This window comes from Hippopotamus amphibius, chromosome 9, assembly GCF_030028045.1.
Source record: "Hippopotamus amphibius kiboko isolate mHipAmp2 chromosome 9, mHipAmp2.hap2, whole genome shotgun sequence".
Taxonomy (NCBI): Eukaryota; Metazoa; Chordata; class Mammalia; order Artiodactyla; family Hippopotamidae; genus Hippopotamus; species Hippopotamus amphibius.
In genome coordinates, this window is record NC_080194.1 from 51079968 (window position 1) to 51101714 (window position 21747).

At 35.1% G+C, this 21747-nt stretch overlaps 1 protein-coding gene across 2 annotated transcripts in view; it reads left to right on the plus strand.

Moving 5' to 3' along the window:
- PGR (progesterone receptor) overlaps positions 1-21747 on the plus strand; it is a 91486-nt gene that overhangs the window by 47231 nt on the left and 22508 nt on the right. The window contains exon 4 of one of the 2 annotated variants that reach the window (XM_057749217.1): positions 15706-16011. The exons of the other annotated variant lie outside the window; for it this stretch is intronic. Coding sequence (XP_057605200.1) covers positions 15706-16011 — 306 coding nt within the window. The remainder of the gene's footprint in view (positions 1-15705; positions 16012-21747) is intronic. 2 annotated transcript variants of the gene reach the window in all.

Genomic DNA, 21747 nt, shown 5'->3' on the forward strand with positions numbered 1-21747 from the left:
GTCATTCTTGCTTGGTGGTTAAAAAAAAAAATCCATGATTATTTATAGGGTTTCCCAATGATTCTGGTGTAAATACGCACCTATAGTAAATTTCAGGCTACCAAATTGTTTGAACAACTGGCTCTCAAAACTCCTAAATACTTAACAATAAGTTTTCAGAAGCCAGTATGAGCCAAATCCAGAACACTATTCATTCTTTCTGCTACTTCTCACTCATTGGGGCATTTGTGATTTTAATGTGATTATAAACTCATGTTTGGCAAGTTTAATTTCTTGTAAAAACCTGTGTGGCCTTAATTGAGGGAGTTTCTCTCCAGCAAGAATTTTCATTTTATTCTTCCAGTTACTATAGGGATTCCATCAGTGAAGGACCACTTTTTATATTTACTTTTTGCCTCTAGGTTTCCCATAACTTACAGGTAGAATCATTTCAAGCTGCACATCTGGTTGAGGAAGGCCTGTGATTAAAAATGATCAGAGAATTTTTTCACATACTGAGCCAAGGATGAAACAGACATGCTTGCCTTTCATGTCCCTTTGTCAGTGGATAAAGATATTCTTCATTTTGGACTCAATATTTTGCTGACTTTTTGAGGAGCTTAGATATGCATTTAAAAGAATATTGGTTATGTTTTATCCATCATTTTTAGGTGTTCTGGGGAATATTTATGTTATTTAATTTTCTACATTTCCAATAAGAGAAGTTTATATAAAATTTTATGTCAATTCTAATCAAATACATTAACTCCACCTTAAAATTTTTAATTTTATCAGTGGTTAGAAAAAGATTTTCAAAACACCTCTAAGAGACAGTATAGCATTGTAACAAAGGGTAAATAAGAGTATAGAGTCAGAGCAAGAGGGGTTTGATTTCAGCTTTCCCACTAATACCTACAGGACCTCAGGCACAGGCATCTCTTTATATATCTCTATTTTCTTTTCTATTATGACCACATAATGAGAGTTATTATGAGGGTAAATGATATGATACATCTAAAGCATATAGCACAGTGGCTGGGATATAAAGATTTCTTAGTAGTAGCTTAAAATATCCTTTATTCTTAACATCATTTAATGCAAACTCTGTCATTGGCAGACAAAGAGGTAACTTTAATGCAAAACATGTTGTTGTATCTTCTAAAAATGTTTCATTATTTATTTGCAGGAACCATTAAAAATCAATGCAGGTATCTTGGAATTGAAATTAATTTATACAGTCATAGCTAGTAGAGGTATTTACTTACTATAATAATTATTAAATAGTTATTGTATATACTTATGTTCTCAAACCATGTTTCCCGTGGGAACGTAATCTAAAAGAAATGGTATATATTTTCAACGGGAGAAAAGTTTTCTAAACTATTGAAAATATTCCTTAGTTGAAGATTCTTTGTTTTTGTTTTTTTCCTTTAGAGGAGAATATCCTATATATTTTGAGTTTTAGGAGTGCTTTGATAAGCTGCTTGGGCTAGAGCCTGTGACCCCAGGAGCATGCTGGGTTACAAAAGATGTTTGCTAATTTCACCATCAAAGGCAAAAAAGAGAATTTGAGTGGCTTAGGATGAAGAGAAGGAGGTAGAAGTGAGGTGAAAAAGGGAGGTGAAAGTGAGATGCTTACTATGTGTACTACTTCCCCTGGCCTCCCAAATCTTCACTAAAATCCTATTAAAGCATAGGAAAGGTATATATGGCCATTCCCCCTCAAATCTGTGTTTAATGCCATTGTCTTTTTTTACTGAAGTGTAGTTGATTTATAATATTGTGTTAGTTTCAGGTGATATAGCAAAATGATTCAGTTATATGTATTTTTTCAGATTATTTTCCATTACAGGTTATTACAAGATATTGAATATAGTTCCCTGTGCTACGCAGTAAATCTTTGTTGTTTATTTTATGTACAGTAGTTTGTGTCTGTTAATCTCATATTCCTCATTTATCCCTCTCTTCCTCCTTTTCCCCTTTGGTAACCATAAGTTTGTTTTCTGTGTCTGCAAGTCTGTTTCTGTTTTGCATTTAGATTCATTCGTATTATTTTTTAGATTCCACATTTAAGTGATATCATATAATATTTGTCTTTCTCTGACAATTCACTTAGTATAATATTCTCTAGGTCCATCCACATTGCTGCAAATGGCAATATTTCATTCTTTTTATTGCTGAGTAGTGTTTCACTGTGAGTGTGTGTGTGTGTGTGTGTATACACTACATCTTCTTTATCTATTCATCTCTTGATAGACATTTAGGTTGTTTCTGTGTCTTGGCTATTGTAAATAGTGCTGCTGTGAACATTGGGGTGCATGTATTTTTTTCAAATTAGAGTTTTCATCTTCTGACAAGGTCTTAATAGTCCAAAATATAGAAAGCGCTCATGTAACTCAATATCAAAAAAAAACCAAAAACCAAAAAATAAAAAACAATCTAATAAAAAAAATAGATCTAAATTGACATTTCTCCACAGATGTCCAACAGGCACATAAAAAGATGCTCAACATCACTAATTATTAGAGAAATGCAAATCAAAGCCACAAAGATCTCACCTCACACAGATCAGAAGACTATCATCCAAAAGTCTACAAATAATAAATGCTGGGGAGGGTGTGGAGGAAGGGGAACCCTCGTACACTGTTGATGGGAATGTAAATTGGTGCAGTCACTACGGAAAACAGTATGGAGGTTTGTTAAAACATTAAAAGTAAAGCTACGGGCTTCCTATGTGGTGCAGTGGATAAGAATCCACCTGCCAATGCAGGGAACGTGAGTTCGATCCCTGCTCCAGGAAGATCCCACATGCCGCGGAGCAACTTAGCCCGTGCGCCACAACTATTGAGCCTGAGGTTTAGAGCCCGTGAGCCACAACTATTGAGCCCATGTGCCACAACTACTGAAGCCCATGCGCCTAGAGCCCGTGCTCCGCAACAAGGGAAGCCATGGCAATGAGGAGCCAGCGCAACACAATGAAGAGTAGCCCCCACTCACCGCAACTAAAGAAAGCCCGCGCACAGCAAAAAAGACCCAATGCAGCCAATAAAATAAATAAATAAATAAATTTATTTAAAAAAAAAAAAGTAAAGCTACTGTGTGAACCAGCAGTCCCATTCCTGGGCATATATATGATGCCATTGTCTGTAGACTTCTAATTTAACTGAAAATAAATCTGACATTCTAATTTATTTTCCTTTGTTGGTGACCTGCTTCTTTTGCCTGAATATGTGTTTCTTAATCCCTGATTTTCAGTAACTTCATCAAGATTTAACTCTAGCTTAATCTATTAGTTTTCTTTAAAAAAAATAAGTTCTTTTTGATCTGAAAATTCCTCTCCTTATATGTTAGCAAAGTATTCTCTTAATATTACCTTCAAATCTTTTTTTCTGTTTAATGTTTTCTTTCTCTTTTTCACGGTCCCCCTAACGATCTGTATATTGGCTCTCTATTTATCTGTCTTCCACACCTATCTTCTTTTCTCTACTCACATTTTAATCCTTTTAAACTTCATTTGACAATTATTCTCAAAATCTCAGTCCAAACTTCATGTCCATGGTTTAAGTTTTACACTGGCAGTTCTCCTTTCTTATTCTTCTGATAAGGTTTTAAAATTTACAGTGGCTTTATTTCTTTTTCCTATAAGTATAGTCAGTGTACAATACTATGTAAGTTACAGTCATACAGTATAATTATTCACAAGTTTTAAAGGTTATACTCCACTTATAGTTATTATAAAAATTGGCTGTATTCCTTGTGTTGTGCAATATATCCTTATAGTTTATTTTATACATACTAGTTTGAACCTCTTAATCTCCTAACCCTATGTTGCTCCTCCCCTCTTTTCTCTCCCTACTGATAACCACCAGTTTGTTCTCCATATCTGTAAGTCAGCTTCTTTTTTGCTATATTCACTAGTTTGTTATATTTTTTAGATTCCACATATTAGTGATATCATCCAGAATTTGTCTTTGTCTGATTTATTTCACTTAGCATAATACCCTCCAAGTCCTTCCATATGGCAACAAAAAGCAACATTTCATTCTTTTTTATGGCTGAGTAGTACTCCATTGTATATACCACATCATCTTTATTCATTCGTTTGTTGATGGACACTTAAATTGCTTCCACAATTTGGCAATTGTAAATAATGCTTCTGTGAACATTGGTGTGCATGTATCTTTTCGAATTAGTGTTTTCAGTTTTTTTCAGCAGTGGAATTGCTGGGTCATATGGTAGTTCTATTTTTAGTTTTTTGGGAGAACTTCATACTGTTTTCCACAGTGGCCCCACCAATTTACATCCCCACTGGTAGTGTACGAGGGTTCCCTTTTCTCCACATCCTTGTCAGCGTTTGTTACTTGTGTTCTTTTTGACAGGTTTGAGATGATACCTCATAATGGTTTTGATTTGCATTTCCACAGTGATTAGAGATGTTGAGCATGTTTTCATATGCCTATTGGATATCTCATTTCCTCTTTGGAAAAAATGTCTATCTGGTTCTTCTGCCCATTTTTTTATGGGGTTGTTTGCTTGTTTTGTTTGTTTGGTTTGGTTTTTTTTTTTTTTTTTTTGTTATTGAGTTGTATGAGCTCTTTTATATGTGTTGGATATTAACTCCCTATCAGTCATATTATTTGCAAATATTTTCTCCATTTAGTTGCTTATATTTTCATTTTGTTTATGGTTTCCTTTGCTGTGCAAAAGCTTTTAAGTTTAATTAGGTCCCATTTGTTTATTTTTACTTTTATTTCCTTTGCTTTGGGAGACAGATCCAAAAATGTGGCTATGATTTATATCCAAGAGTGTTCTGCCTATGTTTTCCTCTATGAGTTTTATGGTTTCTGGTCTTACATTTAGGTCTTTAATCCATTTTGAGTTTATTTTTGTATATGGTGTTAAAGAATATTCTAATGTAATTCTTTTTGATGTAGGTGTCCAGTTTTCCCAGAACCACTTATTGAAGACAGTGTCTTGTCTCCATTGTATATTCTTGCCTCTTTTATCATAGATTAATTGACCAAAGTGCATGGGTTTATATCTGGGCTCTGTATTCTATTTCATTGATCTGTGGGTCTGTTTTTGTGCCAGTACCATGCTATTTTGATTACTGTAGATTTCTAGTATAGTCTAAGGTTAGGGAGCATGATTCTTCCAGCTCTGTTCTTCTTTCTTAAGATTGTTTTGGCTATTTATGGTTTTTTGTGTTTCCATAGAAATTTTTAAATTTTTTGTCCCAGTTCTGTGAAAAATGCCATTGGTATTTTGATAGGGATTACCTTGAATCTGTAGATTGCTTTGGGTAGTATGGTCCTTTTAACAGTATTAATGCTTCTAACCCAAGAACATGGTACCTCTTTCCATCTGTGTTGTCATCAATTTCTTTCATCAGTATTTTATAGTTTTCTGAATGCAGGTCTTTTACTTCCTTAGGTAGGTTTATTCCTAGGTATTTTATTCTTTTTGATGTAAATGGGACTGTTTCCTTAATTTCTATTTATGGTAGTTTGTTGTTAATGTGAGAAATGCAACGTATTTTTGTATATTAATTTTCTTTATTTTTAAAATTTTTTCTCTGCAGTCTCCCATTTTATCTTATTCCTTTTTGTAACTTATTTCATATTTTATTTAATGTTGTGTTTCTCTTCTTTGATTTCTTGAAATTTAGATGCCACTTTTTCTTTGAAATACAGTGAAAGGATTGCTTAAGACCATTTCCTACAACAATTCTTACTCATATTCATCTGATTTTTGATTTTACATTCCCTTTTTAGCATTTCTAAAAATATTCTTGCTTAAATTCCATACAATATGCCTGCTACTTACTACACCTTGAAGTCTATGTAATTCTATCTTGGCTTGCTATTGGACTTAATAATTGTTAGCTGGTTCCCTAGGCTTCCTTACTTTTTTGATTATCCCTTTATAATTTGAGCTAGAAGGCATGAAATCTCAGCTGTTTGGTTTGGTATGGAAACAGTGGTTGGGGACATAAATATAGCTATTGTAGAAAGGTGTTAACAGCTGGTTTGCCGGCATTTGTGAACCCAAACATTCTACTAAGAAATACACTACACCTTCTGCCCTAGATTGTGTGTTTTACTGAAAGGAGATTCCACTTAGATTTCTTCTTACTATTCAAGAAGTGGAAGTAATATGGCAGGAAGCCAAATTATTGTTCAAGCCCTTGTGGCAAACAAGTTTTTTTTGTTGCTGTGCAATTATTAATTTATTCAACAAAATGATTATTACTATATACAAGGTACCATGCTATCATCAAAGAGCTTGCGTTTTAGTTGAGGACAGAGATAATTATCAAAATAATTACATAACATAAAATATTGTAGCTTGATAGAAGATGATAAATGTTAAGGAGAAGTATAAAACAGGAAAGAAAATTTGAATGCGTTAGGATTAGTGTACATATGTCTCTGCTCAATCAAATATGATCAATAACTCCAAAGTAATTCCCAGTTTTCAATTGCTTCTCTCTCCTCTAACTCTTGTCTGGTTTACCCCTCAAATTTAGAAGACCAGGTCATGGGGTAGAAGTATATGGTGTGACCACCTGGTCCTCATTCAGTTGTCTTCTACTATTCTATTATGAAAATGGACTTACGGACTTATCTTCTCTGTTCTCCCAGTAGCCTTCACATGTGCCAACTGAAGGCACTTTCACCCACCATTTTTAACATACATTAGGGTGTACTACATGGATTTCATAAATGTTCTTGTGTTCTGCGATCTATTATATATACCCATTCCATGAAACTATTAATAATTTAATAGTTTGGGTTAACATCATGTTTGGACTATGGTGTATTATTATAGATTTTAAGACATAGCATGGCGTATTTTAAAATCACAGTTGCTCTTTTAATAGCTCTCTTGGCTACTCTCACACACATTTTTTTCTTCCATCATTTCTAATTTCAAAAACTATTGGATTCTGATTGAAACTGTAAAATTTATGTATTAATTTGAGGATTGACACTTTAATGTTTCCAGCTTTCTGGTAGCTTATTTAGAATTTTAGCTATATAATTATAGTTCAGTTTAATATTTATTTCTAATATGATGTCTTTAAGGTTAAGGTTGCTTCATAAAATCTATAGGAAAGGTTTTGAGTTTTTCCTCTACTTTAAAATGATGTAAGAAATTTTTTGTCGCTAAAGGAGATAAGACTTAGGCTGTGAAACTGGTATCAGAGCCAATTTTGGTAATTTATGTTCTACTATAAAATTATCCATTACCTGAATTATCAAATATATTTTAGGTGAGGTGCACTTAATATTTTTTTCTTATTCTTCTAATTATTTTAGTATATGTAATCATATCTCCTTTATGATACATCATATGATACATTTTTCTCCTTTTAGTTATGATTTATTTGACCTTTTATTTATTACTAACATCCTAATTGAATGTTTATTTAGCTCATTTGTTTTCTGTCTTTTTCCACAACAAAATTATATACATCTATAAACATATGTTTTACATTTGACTGCACTCCATGGGTTTTGATTTGAAGTGTTGTCTTTTTGTAAATGTCTAGATGATTAATAACTTTTACATTAATTTCCTCTTTGATCAAGGACTTAATTAGAAAAGTGTGAAATGCCAAATTAATTTTGATTTTTAATAATATATTATTATCAAAGAATATAGTGTTTTCATTTCTTTAAAGAATTTATTAATGATTCCTGTATACATTTTATTTTTTAAATTCTCTGTATCTATGCTTATTAATTATCCAAAATGACGTAAAATTTGGAAGAAATATGAGTGTTCCTACTTTGTGTTTTTATTAAGTTTTTCTTTTTTGAGGATTTTTCTGTTTGAATTATTTGGCTATTATGTTGTTTGCTATTAAAGGCATATTCTTACATCATCTTTGAGGGGGGCATACCTCTTATCCTTTCTTAATATCCCTACTTTGTCTCATTTTAATGTCTTTGGGCTTGAATTCTGTTTAATCTGTTATTGTATTGTTACTTCTGCTTGCCAATTTTGTATTTTCCTTGTTCACCTTTCTCATCTTTTAACCTTCAGCTTACTTTCCTATGTTTTTATTGTGTTTCTTGTAACAATTACAGATAGAATTTTGTAACCCAAGCTGACCTTCTTTGATGTTGACAGGGAAATTTAGTCCATTAAAATTTGTTGATATAATAAATATATAAAACTTTTATTTCTTCCAACACATTTTGTGTTCACTGTGTGTTATACTTCCTTATTATTACCTCTTTTCCCTTTTCTTACTTTGCTGGCTTGGTCACATTTCTCTTCATTGTATTTTCCCCTTGCAGTCCTCCTTGTCAAGTTGAAAGTTTTACTCTGCTTTACCATTTTGCTTGTGTGTACATTCCCATCCTGATGTCATAATTAAATCTATGTTCCCCTTTTATTATATCAGAATTAAACAGTAACTATGACTGATCATTTCACCAATTATTTTATTAACACATACTAAAGATGTTCAGAATCTTTTTTACCTCTCCTCTCCAGTTTTCTGCTAAAATAGTTCAGAATTTTTACTATCAGGCTATATTTAGGCTGTCATTTCTAATATGTTTCTTCTACCTCAAGAAACTTTCTTAACACTTGTCCTATAAATTCCCACTCATAGGAACATCATCCATTCAGATTCAGTTATACATACTTCAAGAATAATTATGCAATACTTCATCCTTTCTTTGCATGCTGTTTGAATCTCATGCCTTTTCAGTTTTTGCAGGAAACTTCTAGCCTGAATTTGGGGTGTCCATTCCCTTGTATAATTCTGTAGGTTTTCTGATTATCTATGTATCTCTTAACAATATATTCTTGTTTGTTTCAACTTTGAAGGCTATTACATACAGTGCAGCACATGTCTCCTGGTGCTCATGTGCAAGAGTTTCTGTAGGTAAGGTACCCACTTATTTATAATATATCTAGTAAAAGATATTTTAAAAGTCAAATTGTTTTCAAAGTAGTTGTACCAGTTCACACCCCATATCAGCTCTGTATGAAATTTCCTATTTATGTGTCTTTGCCATTCTGGATAGGTCCTATTTCATCATGGTCTTAATTTGCATTTCTCTGATTACTAATGAGATCAATTGTATTTTTGTATTTTCCTTGCCTATTTATATTTTTCTTCCTCTGCGAAATGTCTGTCCATGTCTTTCCTCCTGATTTATAGGAATTCTTTGTATATTCTGGATATATATGTTACAAATATCTAATTATAGGATGAAAAAGAACAGCCTATCTGATAAAGTGGTATTTGGGCATAAATCTAAATGAAATGAGGAACAAATCTTGCAGATATTTAGGGAAAGATCATTTCAGGCAAGGGAAACGGGGTAAAGGCCTGAGGCAGGAACATATTTAAGTTCCAAGAACCAGGCATCAGTATGGATGGAAATGGGGAGATTATAAGAGAGACTGCCTATGCAAGATTATGTTGGGCCTTGTAGAGTTTCATAAAGAATTTGAACTTCATTATGAGTAGGAGGAGTAGTCACTGAGAGTACTGAGCAAGGAGTAAAATAATCTGAAGTTTTTAAAGGCTCATTCAGCTGGGTAGAGAGTAGACTGTGTAGATACAAGGATGAAAGCCAGGAAACCAGCCAGCACATGTTGTGATAGTACAACTCTGATGATGGTACCTTAAATTATGGTGGAAGCAGAGGAAATGGGGAGAAATTGTTGGATTTGAGGTTTAATTTCATGGTAATCTACCAGGAATTGCTGATGAATTAGATATGAAGTGAGAGAATAAGTGAGTTATCAGGGATGACACAGGAGTTTTTGTCCAGAGTAAGTATGTAAATGGAATTGAAAAACGGAAGCTGCAGTTTCAGAGCAAGTGTATCAAAGTTTTACTTTAAACATATTAAGTTTGGAGGGTTGATTATTAGACATACAAGTGGAGATACTGAATTGGCAGTTAGATAGTTGAGTCTAGAGTTCCAAGAAAATGTTGGGGCAGGAGTTATAAATTTGTAATCATTCTACATTCTCATCACATTAAAGATGTAAGAGTAGATGCAAGCACCTGTAAAGAGAGTGTAGCTAAGAGAGGTCTGAGGACTGAGCTCTGGAACTCCAAGATTTAGAAGTCAAGAAGATATAAAGAACAAGCCAGAGAGACCAAAGGAGTGGCCACAACAGTAAGGTATGTGGAAGCGAAGAGAATAGAGTGTTACAAGAAGAAGGAAATGATCAACTGTGTGAAGTACCACTGATGGTTTGATTAAGATAAGTACTGAGTATTGACCATTGTGTTTTGACTAGTGGAAATCATTGTTGTCCTTGCCAAGAACAATTCTATTGGGGTAGGGAAAAAAACCTGACTGGAATAGGTTCAAGGGAGAATGGGAGGAGAGGAAGTAGAGAGTAATTACTCTTCATGGGATGGATTGTGCATGAAAGGGACTATTAGAGGATGCAGACAAGAGGGCAGACGATTTCAGAGACAAGCCCTTGAGCAGGTGAGAGGGAATAAGATTTAGTGCTGAAATGATAGGAGCACAGTCAGTTCATGCATTGTAACAGGAGAGAAACAGTATAGGGATACCAATGCTGTACATTGATTACAAAGTAAATGTTCTCCAGATGGATCTTATCTTTCCCTAAGCCTCAAAAAATCATTTCCTCTGCTTCTGAGTCCATCAGGTTGAGTGAAAGACAACTATTGTCATTCTCTCCATCTTCTTTCTTATACCCACATGCCCACCCCCTAGCATCTGAGCCCATCTTCCCTCTTTCCAGCAAAACAATGAAAGCTCCTGAAGATAGATGCGGGGTGGGGGGGGGAGGTAAGAGAATAGTGGGTAGGAGGTGGTTACTGGGTCCATACACCTAGTCTCTGCTTAGGTTACCAAACCACCAGATGCTGTTATTTTTTAGAAATGCATAAGTAGGACTTCCTAGGTAGCACAGTAGATAAGAATCCGCCTGCCAATGCAGGGGACATGGGTTCAAGCCCTGCTCCAGGAAGATACCACATGCCATGGAGCAACTAGGCCCGTGCGCCACAACTATTGAGCCTGCGGTTTAGAGCCCGTGAGCCACAACTATTGAGCCCATGTGCCACAGCTACTGAAGCCCACGCACCTAGAGCCGATGCTCTGCAGCAAGAGAGGCCACCACAATGAGAAGCCCACGCACCACAATGAAGAGTAGCCCCCACTCGCTGCAACTAGAGAAAGCCCGTGTGCAGCAACAAAGACCCAACATAGCCAATAAAATAAAAAATTAAATAAAAATAAATAAATAAATAAATTTATTAAAAAAAAAGAAATGCATAAGTAGTATTGCAATTAATAGAGTCATTCTACATTGCTCCTGAATTCTGAGTACTTTTTGCCATTACCTATTTTCTCAATCAACAGTTATATGAAATCTATAGATTTTTTATAGATTTGTTTGTTATATTATTTAATAGTGATTTTTATACATGAAGACTAGGAATCACTTCTTTGAAAGACTACCTTATATAAAATCCAGCAAATCAAGAAAAAAATCACATTGCTGTTCACCTTCTCTTTTCAGTATTCTTCCTGTGATATTCCTTTTTCAAACTCTATGTTAAGTCAAAATAATAACTTCAGTAGCTCCACAAATATTTACTGGTAGTCCACTGTATGGTAGATGGTTTGGAAAGCTTCAGATCTACATTGGTAAATAAAAGAGAGCTGGCCCCTATCCTCATGGGGCAATTAGCCTAGCGGAGGAGGAGGCTGTGTGCTCTAAGGGAAGCAAGTGCAGCAATAGAGAATAACTACAGAAAGACATAATAACGTATTCTTTCATTCATTTAGCAGAGATTTGTTAAGGCACCTCCAGACACTGAAGAGAATATACAAAACTGACAAAGAGGTGGTACCTTTTTTGAAAATCACTGTCAAGGACAGGGGAACTTTTTCTTTTAACCCTCTTCTCTTAACATTATCTTCCTTTGAGGACTCTGATTTGTCTCTACAACTGTGTATGTGGTTACAAAAATTATATATCTAAATTTAAATATCTATCTAATTTTTAATCCTCTTTTGGGCTCTGCACCTTAAATTAAAATTGCCAGTTGTGGTAGAAATAAAGGAAAACAATCCTTTCTATATTTTACTCTATGATGAAACGAAGGCAATTTAAAAGTAAGATCAGTGCAGATGTAGATGTGTCTTTACAGTTCATATTTTATATAATGTTGAGAGAAGTTAAGGTTAACTGTATTTTTAATAACAGCTAGTTGTTTTATTTAACTTGCTAAGAGAAAAATCAGCAACTGGATACTTGACTATAGAACTAATGAGGTCCAAATCATAGGCTTGATCTCAAATGCAAACCTCATAGAAAAAAATATTCTAAAGTAGTGTTTTCCAAACTGTTAATTCCATGAGATTATAGCAGGTTTTCATCAAGCAAAAAGGCCAGATATACTTGGGAAACACTTTATATTAATATTATTCTGTTAGAGATCCATAATCCATACCATGTATTGAAGGTTCTGAGATGCAGTACTAAGCAAGGTATGGATTTTACTTTAACTTTACTAATACAGCATTGCTTAAACATATGACCATAGAAGCCTTTGTTGTTTGTTTGTTTGCTTGGGTTTTGGAGGGAGGGGAAAATAGTTGATTAGGAACACTTTTTAACATCAGAAAATGCAAACTAAACAAAGTTATAGTTTTCCCCTCCTCAGTTCTTTGTAATCAAGTTCCAAAAGTCACAGCTAACATTAGTGAGTGTTTGCTATATGCCAAGCACTCAACCACATACTTTACACATTATCTTACATAGGCTAATTGCAGTATTGAGTGATAAATGCCCTATATAAAGGTGAGTAAACTGATACTTGTATAAATAAAATAATCCACCCCAGATATAATACTTTGAAATGATAGGATTCATACCCAGATGTGGCCAACCCAAAGTTCATTTTTCCTGTGTGCTTCATGTTCATAAAGCTGTGGATAGATGGAAGGGTCATTACATCTCTTAAGATGTATTTTGGGAAGACCAAACATATTCATTGTAGGGGGTAGAGTGTAGAGGTGGCAAGATTATAACAAGCTAGCACTTTAGGAAAACATCTCTTAACAATACTTTACATTTGTTCAGTTCTTTAAGTTAATTCTCCCAGTGTGCAAAGTTCTTTGACATACACTGCTTCATTAGCTTCAAAAGAGTCATTTATTATGTCTATAAACTTGGCCAATTACTTAGCCTCTATAAACCCATTCCTCATCTTTAAAATGGAAATGCTAGTGTTTATTTCAAATGGTTAAGCTGCAAGTTAAATTACATGAGATATGTAAACGGTCTAGGTCAATGTTGATTCATCTCTCAACTTTGATTTTATCACGTCCCCCCTTTTCTTCACTGGGACTCTTGAAAAGACTGGCTCACAAGCAGAAATGTAAACATATCTATATTAATTCAAACTGTGCTTTATATAATCAGCGTGTTAGGAAATTGTCTTGTAATTTATTTTGAGCATAAGGCTTTTTACACTGAACAAAGTGTAAAACATTTGCTTTGGTTTTCAGTAAGTTTCCATGATTTCACAGTGTAATCAAATCCTGGTAAAACCAGAACTGAAAGAGCATAAGAATAGAAAAGGGGTTATTTTAAAAAGAAAACCATTCTGGAGTTATCACTGGGGAGGGAAGAGGCTGATAAGATATATGTCTTATTTTCTGTTAACCACAGTATTTTAGCATTCGAAGGTATCAATCTTTGTGCTCATTCCCACAACTCTTTTTTTTTTTAATAAATTTGTTTATTTATTTATTGGCTGCATTGGGTCTTCGTTGCTGCACACAGGCGTTCCCTAGTTGTGGCGAGCGGGGGCTGCTCTTCATTATAGTGTGCGGGCTCCTCACTGCAGTGGCTTCTCTTGTGGAGCACGGGCTTTAGGCGTACGGGCTTCAGTAGTTGCAGCACACAGGCTCAAAAGTTGTGGTGCACACACTTAGTTGCTTCACAGTATGTGGGATTTTCCTGGAGCAGTGATCAAACCTGTGTCCCCTGCATTGGCAGGTGGATTCTTAACCACTGCGCCACCTAGGAAGTGCCTACAATCTCTTGACTAAACCTCTTTTCAGGAACCCCACCAAACAAATGATCATGAAGTCCCTGCTTGAAACTCAGGGAGACTGTGTGAGAAAGAGTTTGGACTTCAGAGCCCACATGATCCAAGCTCTGTCACTCTAACACTGGGCATGCCATCTCCTCGGCTCTTCATCTTCCCAATTTACAAATGGAACTAATGATACCTACTTGTTGTGAGGCAAAAATGATACATATATAAAACTCCTGGTATATCATAGATACTCCATAAACATTACTTCCCTCTCCTCTAGTAACTCATTTCTTCCCCAGGAAACTTGTTTGACTCTCCTTAAACATTTTTGGATCCTTTCTGTATATTGACTGTGGCATTTGTTTCTCTGTACCTACAGGTTCTAGCACAACTACTGGGAGCGGGGAAGTGCTTTACAGAACAAATGTAATCCTTTTCCTTCATGACAGTACTTGAGCTCAGAAATCACAAAGACAAATGCTCACAGAGGCGAGGCAGGGAACTTAATTGGGCAGAGTGACCTGATGTAAGAAAACTGACCAATGGCCTAATACCAGTTTGTGGTAGGAACTGGGACATACGTGCTGGAGTGTCTGTGCCCCATTCGAAAGCAGCAGCTGCAGCTCAGCTTTAACAGATTGTTGCCACCCAGCTAATTCAGAGATGTTTTCATAACTCTGGAAAGAATTGTGTGAGCCAAACAAAACATGTCTATGAGCCAGAACAGGCATTAGAGCCAGCAGATTGCAGCCTCTGCTTAGATGATTGCAAACCGTTATCAAGTCTCCCTTAGCTTTTTTTTCCTGGCTAAACAGCACAGACACTTGATACTGTTAAGCAGCCCATGCCTGGCATAGAGCAGGTGGGGGCTGGAGTCCAGCCTGCCCTGTGATCACCCCAAGGCACCTGGGAACTAGCAGTGGCCCAGTTGTACACCTTGATCTCCTTCAGCCACTCCTCATGATGCAAATTTCTACTCATCTCCCTGTTAGACTGTCTTTCTTCCTAACACCACAATTCAGCAAAGTAGAAATTCTAGAAATTGTCTAGAAATACAAATATGGCCTGATGTAGACTCTCTCCTTCCTTAATTTAGAAATTAGATTCTTAATTTTTGGTCCTTAGATCTCATAACAGTCCATGTATTGATTTCAAGGAATTTCAAATGATCATGAGCCCACTGAAGATTGTGTACAAGATTTTGTGGGATTTGTATATGTATATGCATATCTTCTAATAGATTCTTAAAAGAATGTAACTCAAAAGAAGATTCAACATCTACTAAGGACTTATGTTTTAATTAATGTAGTCTGTAGAATTAACTTTGGGAAGGTAGTCCTGTCAGAATATTGACCAACACTGAGCTTGGTTTCTACTAAAAGCCATTTGTCTTTTCTACATGTTACTGCAGAGCTCTGTAACCTTGCATGGGATACTGGAGTAATTACCCACACCCACCAGCCCAGTGAATGCTGGTGTAGCTAATTCTTTAAGTCTGAGACCTAACATTTTTACTTATTGTATCTCATTTTATGAGATGGATGCCAAAACCTATAATGCTTTAATTTTAAGACTTAAGGAAAACCATTCTTTGCTGGAATATTTAGTTTCTATGTATTTACATGAGCTTCCTTTTTTTTTCTTTTCTGTAGGTCGAAAGTTTAAAAAGTTCAATAAAGTTAGAGTTATGAGAGCACTAGATGCCGTTGCTCTCCCACAGCCGGTGGGCATTCCAAATGAAAGCCAAGCCCTAAGCCAGAGAATCACTTTTTCACCAAATCAAGACTTACAGTTGGTCCCCCCACTGATCAGCTTGCTCATGAGCATTGAACCAGATGTGGTCTATGCAGGACACGACAACACCAAACCTGATACCTCCAGTTCTTTGCTGACAAGTCTGAATCAGCTAGGCGAAAGACAACTTCTTTCAGTAGTCAAGTGGTCTAAGTCACTGCCAGGTAATAATAATTTGTATATAATAGCATATAATAAAAACTTTGCTATGGTTTTATACTAGTGGGTGGTTAAATAAAACAGTCTGCGCAATAAATTAAATATAGTATAAACAGGATGTTATAGTATGTGTTTCAGCAGTTCAAAATATTTATCTAGGACCCTGTATTACATGCCACTTGTCTAGGACTCTACCGTGTGCTTTTGTATGGAAATACAAAAGACGTAGATAACATTTTGAGTCTTGTTGATGAATCAAGAATTGCACTGATGAAACCATAAGGAATAGCATAAATCTGTGTGTTCAACCGCAGATAATATAGTAATTCAGAAAAAGACAAATTGACCATCTTCTTAGAAATGTCTAGTTCATTCCAAATCCTAATTTAACCAACGTCAAATGGTTGAAAATAAAACTAAGTGTATCTATTCATATAACAAATCCAGATAGTATTCAGAGTATAGCAGAGTATCTAATGTCAATTAAGAAATAAATTCCTAAACATAAACAAACAAATAATTTAGATATAGAGAAACCTCCAGTCACCATTTTCTCGAGTTTATACCCAGACAGTGAGAATTTGAATTATATCGTCATGAAAGGATTTCAGTCACTTTATTTATAAGCTATTTTTTACTCTCTCAGCACAGCTTTGTGGAGCCAAGAGGTTGAAAGAATTACAGGGATGCAGTTCTCACCTGGCTAAGCCTTAGACTACAATGCCAGGAGAATACATGTGTAGTAATTATTTGTGGAGGCATTAATCCCATAATTATTGATCGAATAGAACATGTTTAAAAATTACTTTCTCTTCACACCAATAATATCCTTATACTCCTTTAGACCAGTTTATTTTTCCAATGTCTGATCAAGAATTAAACATATTATGTCATTTTATTCTCCAAGTAAATTTTTAAAAGAATTCATTTCCCAATTTGCCATAATATTATTTCTCAGTTATTATTCTACCTGAAAGGTTTGAAATATAATAGATGAATTGTTATTGAAAATTCAAGGTTACATGAGACAGAAAGAAAAATACATTCCTGTTTGTTGAATCTTTTGAAAACTGCATATGGAGAAAAGTTAATAAAGTTCACTATTCTAGTGGAGATAAAGTAAAATCAAAAATCAAAATGCCTGGGTTCTTAAATTACCTTCACTCTTGCTGGAAGGCCTTGGAAAGGTAATATTTTTTTCCATTAGAAAAGTTCTGAATTTTTTTTTTAAGTTACTGCAAAGTGGTTATCAAATTTGATAGATCTTTATTAAATTAAAATATTACAATAACATTGGTGAACATTTTCTGTTTAAAAACATGAGAGTTTGTGTTTAACTTTTCTGTTTTTCTCTTATTTGGAAAGGTTATTTCTTTGATTTTTGTTGATATGGTTCGTGTTTATTTTGTTTGCATTTTGTAGATTCTCTATTATTTGAAAGGATTCTACTGTCAGTTGGCAAAGTTAGAAAATAACCAGTTATAATTCCAAAGATAATTTATTCACTTTGGTAAAAAAAGCTAAGTGGGCTTCTTGAATTGAAACACTGTTATCTGTCTAGATTTTTGACCCCCACACAACCTGAAAAAAGAATGAGAAAAAATTTTTACGTTTGGTGGCAATATCTTTAATATTGCAAAATTTAATCTGTGTGTAAGTAAACAAGAATGATGGCATCACCAGTATTATAGGTACTGTTTTCATTAACTGTATAATAAGGAAAGCATTAAGATTATAAAGGTATTTTGTGGCCCATGGTCTTTCTTTTTTTTTTTTTTTTTTAGGGTAAGACAAAGAGATTTTATTTATAATTCAATTTGTACTTTTTTCAGCAATACACACATAAAACAACAAATACAAGCTATTACTATGTGATAGTCAGACTTGTAACTTAAAGTGGGGGTACAGTTTGCAAAAAAAAAAAGATTACCGTTTGGGCCATGGTCTTTCAAACCGTATTTTCATGGTCTGAATTCTGGAAGTAACTCAAATGACCGATGAAAATAGTCAATGAACTGGAGTGACTATATTGACCTCTGCTAAAGGACTCAGAGGGGCACATGTATATTAAGTTATCTGGTTATCATTAGCTACTCAAAAACTTTCAGTTGACTTTAAACCAGAGTACAGTTTTTATTCACTTGATTCATTCAATAAATGTCTGTTGCATACTTCCTGTTTGTAAGACTTAATAATTAAACAGTGGTGTTAGAAAGAGAAGCCCGAATGCTGGGCTTATGGTGTGAATGTATTTTGGTGCAGCACATCCTAGCATCTGGTCATCAGTGTTGTACATAAGAGAAACTTATATTATCCATTCACTCACATATTATTGGATGGGAAAGATGGACTTGCTTAAATGAAGCTTACTAATAGTTTACTTATTTACAGTGAAGAAAAAAAAGTTACTACTAGGAGAACATGTAGGTAGATCAGGTAATTCTTTCACAAGAGGAAAGTATGGTTGGGAAGTCAACTTAAGATCAGATTTCAGGCCCTCTGAGGCATAGGAGGAGAGAAATCTGCCTCAAAGATCTGGGGGAGAAGAATCATGGTCCTAAACTAGACAGGACAGTACTTACTCACAATATCATATGTTGTCTGGTTAAGTTCATTTGAATAGCCAATCTGTAAGGATTTGAAGTTAAAACACCATATGTGGTAAGTATTTGCTCAAGACCTAAAACTCGTAGATTATATATGTTTATACAAATAAACCAATGCCTTTTAACTTTGCCAAGAAAAAAAAGACAATTTAAAAAGTTTCTCAGGGGAAAAAAAGATCAGATGCAGAATGATAATCATTACCAAGGTGACAGCATGCATGAGAGCCACAAGGAGTGTATATGCGGGTCCCTGAGAGGATTTTTGTTGCCTGGTCAGGGATTCTCATTTAACCTTCTCTATGCTCTTCTTTTATCTTGGACCTGTTACAATAATTGCAGTGTATCTGACTTCTTTCCCATAGTATTTCAGAGATATCTTTGTTTCTATTTAGTGGAGACTTGCAAGATACTTTAGCCTCAGGACAGTACATTTACAAGTGATCTCTTAGGATACATTGCCTCTGACATATTGTAGCTGTATATGAAGGATTTCACATTGGCATTTAGTTATAACTTCAGTGGGTAATGTTTTCTTATTTGAAACTTTAAGCAACACAACATTTGTAAAATTTAAAAAACAAACAAGAACTCTTCTCTCTGTTAAAGAACATTCAATCCAACTGAATAGAAGATACACAAACAACTATACAGTTGACCCTAGTACAACACGGGAGTTAGGCGCACTGACCCTCCGAGCAGTCAAAAATCCACAAATAGCTTTACAGATAGCCCAGTTCTGCATCCGCAGATACAACAAAACATGGATCATGTAGTACTGTAGTATGGAAAAAAATCCTGGGTGAGTGGACCCATGCATTTCCAACTCATGTTGTTCAGAGGCCAACTGTAGAGATATGTGAATGTGATGTAAGATACAGATGTAAAAATATGGGAACAGAAGAACATTTTTGGATTCAGGGACAATGGAAGGATTCAGAGACAAAGTGTCAGTCAAAGTACACCATGAAGGAGAAATGAGACTTTGATAAATCGTGGTAAGAAAAGAAAGCATTATGGATAGAAGGAATAGTGTTGGCTGATGGTGTAAAATAAGGAAGTCATGAGGTATGTTTGGTGAATAATGAATTAGACCAGAATAAGAATGGTTCTTAATCTTTTCAAGTGTGAAGGTCCCTTAGTAACATAAAAAATGTTATCATATCTTCCCCTCATGGCATAGTAATTAAAACTTTTAATAGGTGCTGATTGAAAAAATACATTTGTGTGTATGGTTTCTCAGACACTACCGGCCTTCTGTGGGTTTCATCATCCAAGTATTAAGAACCACTGACAATAAAGTTATATTGGGGAGAGTGGCAGAATGTAAATTTAGAGGCATACAAATGGGCTGAGTCAGGGTACACTTTGGAAATTAAATGATTAAGTACTCATTCCCAATCCAGTTTCATTTTTAAGTGTCCTTCATCCTGTATATTAATGAGCTATGGCAGAATCAATGTGACAGAGAGGTTCGGGAAAAAATATTTCCATTTTTATATATTTTGTCTTGATTCTTTGATTTATTTGGTGAAAAAATCTATTCAGGTCAATGCTTTGACATTTTTAAATATACCTTACTTCTTGGTCTCAGCCAGACTACTTGCTATCATCAATATCAGAAGACTGGAACAGTCCTTTGCCTGGTTGTCTGCCTTTAAAGCGTGCCAAAATATATTTTGAGTCAGCGACAGTCATTGCATGTATGACAAAGAATTTTCTTCTCTCTTCCCAAATCAAGTGAATAAATCAAATTACTTTCTCCCAAAAAAACTGATGGAAAAGAAATGAGATTAGCCTTCTAGGAGTATAGTCAGGCTTTGATAATACTTTTATGAAGACTTTAAAAAATGATTTTTTCTGAGATCCTTTCCCACTGAAATTACTGTTGCAAATGTCACCAAATTTTTTTACTTATCAAATTAAATGAATACTTTCAGCCCTTAATATGTCTCACATGCCTCTGGGGCCAATGACGAAGTAACCATGTCTTGCCCAAACTCTTCCTTTGATGTTCATCACTTCCCTTCTAGGCAGATATGTTTCTCTCAATTTACATATCTTCTGTTTCTTTTGTGGATTTGTTCTCCCACTCACACCATGAATTTAGCATTTCCTGGTTCCATTTTCTATTCTAGTAGTTTCTCACTCTGCACGGCTAGATGTACTCACTCATGGCCTTGTCTTCAGCTACCACTGTGTTTTGATGACTTCTAATTACATGGTATCAACCCAGACCCTCTATGAGACTATTGGACCATATATTGCTACTGTTTATTCCACCTGAATGAACTTACAAGCCAACATGACCTTCTGTTCCATAAGCCTAAGAACTTTTTCTGTATCTTGAAATGGCATCACAGACAGAATCTTGGGTATCACCTCTGCTCACTTTTCTCCTTCATCTCCTGTTCAATTAGTTATCAAATTCTGTCAACTCTGCTTATTATATATATGATTCATTGTACATACTGTTTACACTGCTACTGCCTTGAGCTATTTTTGTCCTCGTCATTTGTTCCTAGATTTTGGTTGTAGCCCCTGACACTATTACCGCAGTTTCACACTGCCTCCAGACAATTCTCAATTCTGCCACCAGAATCGTCTTTTTCAAGAGCAATTATAGTCAATTATATTAATCCCTTCCCTTTCCAGAACAAAGTCACACTTCTTAGCCTTAACATCCCCTTCTGTGATCTGGCTCCTGAATTTGCAACATTATCTCTCACTCTCCCACTTCAAGCACCTCTAAGTCTAGTCCCCACAAAGCTCTTGGATAGATTTCCTGCCTTTTTTCATCCATATTGTTTTCCCTACCTGGAAGCCCTTCTCTTCTCCTGCATCTTCCCCTGGCTAATCCCTAACTAGCCTTTAGAATGCTAATCACCTCCCCCTAGGAAGAATTCCTCAGGCCCTCCTAGACTGAGTCAAAGGCCCCTTTGCTCCCTGAGAACCATGCTACTTTAAATCATTACCATCAAGTCCTTATTCATTCATAATGTCATCAAACATATGTTGGTGATTACACTTATTGTGCTGAAGCTCTTTGTGTTCCTCAAAGTTTGTACTTTGTGTCAGAAGAAGCTGAGGTAGTTAATGCTCTGCCCTTGTGGTAGATTAACTGTTTCAATAAATGGC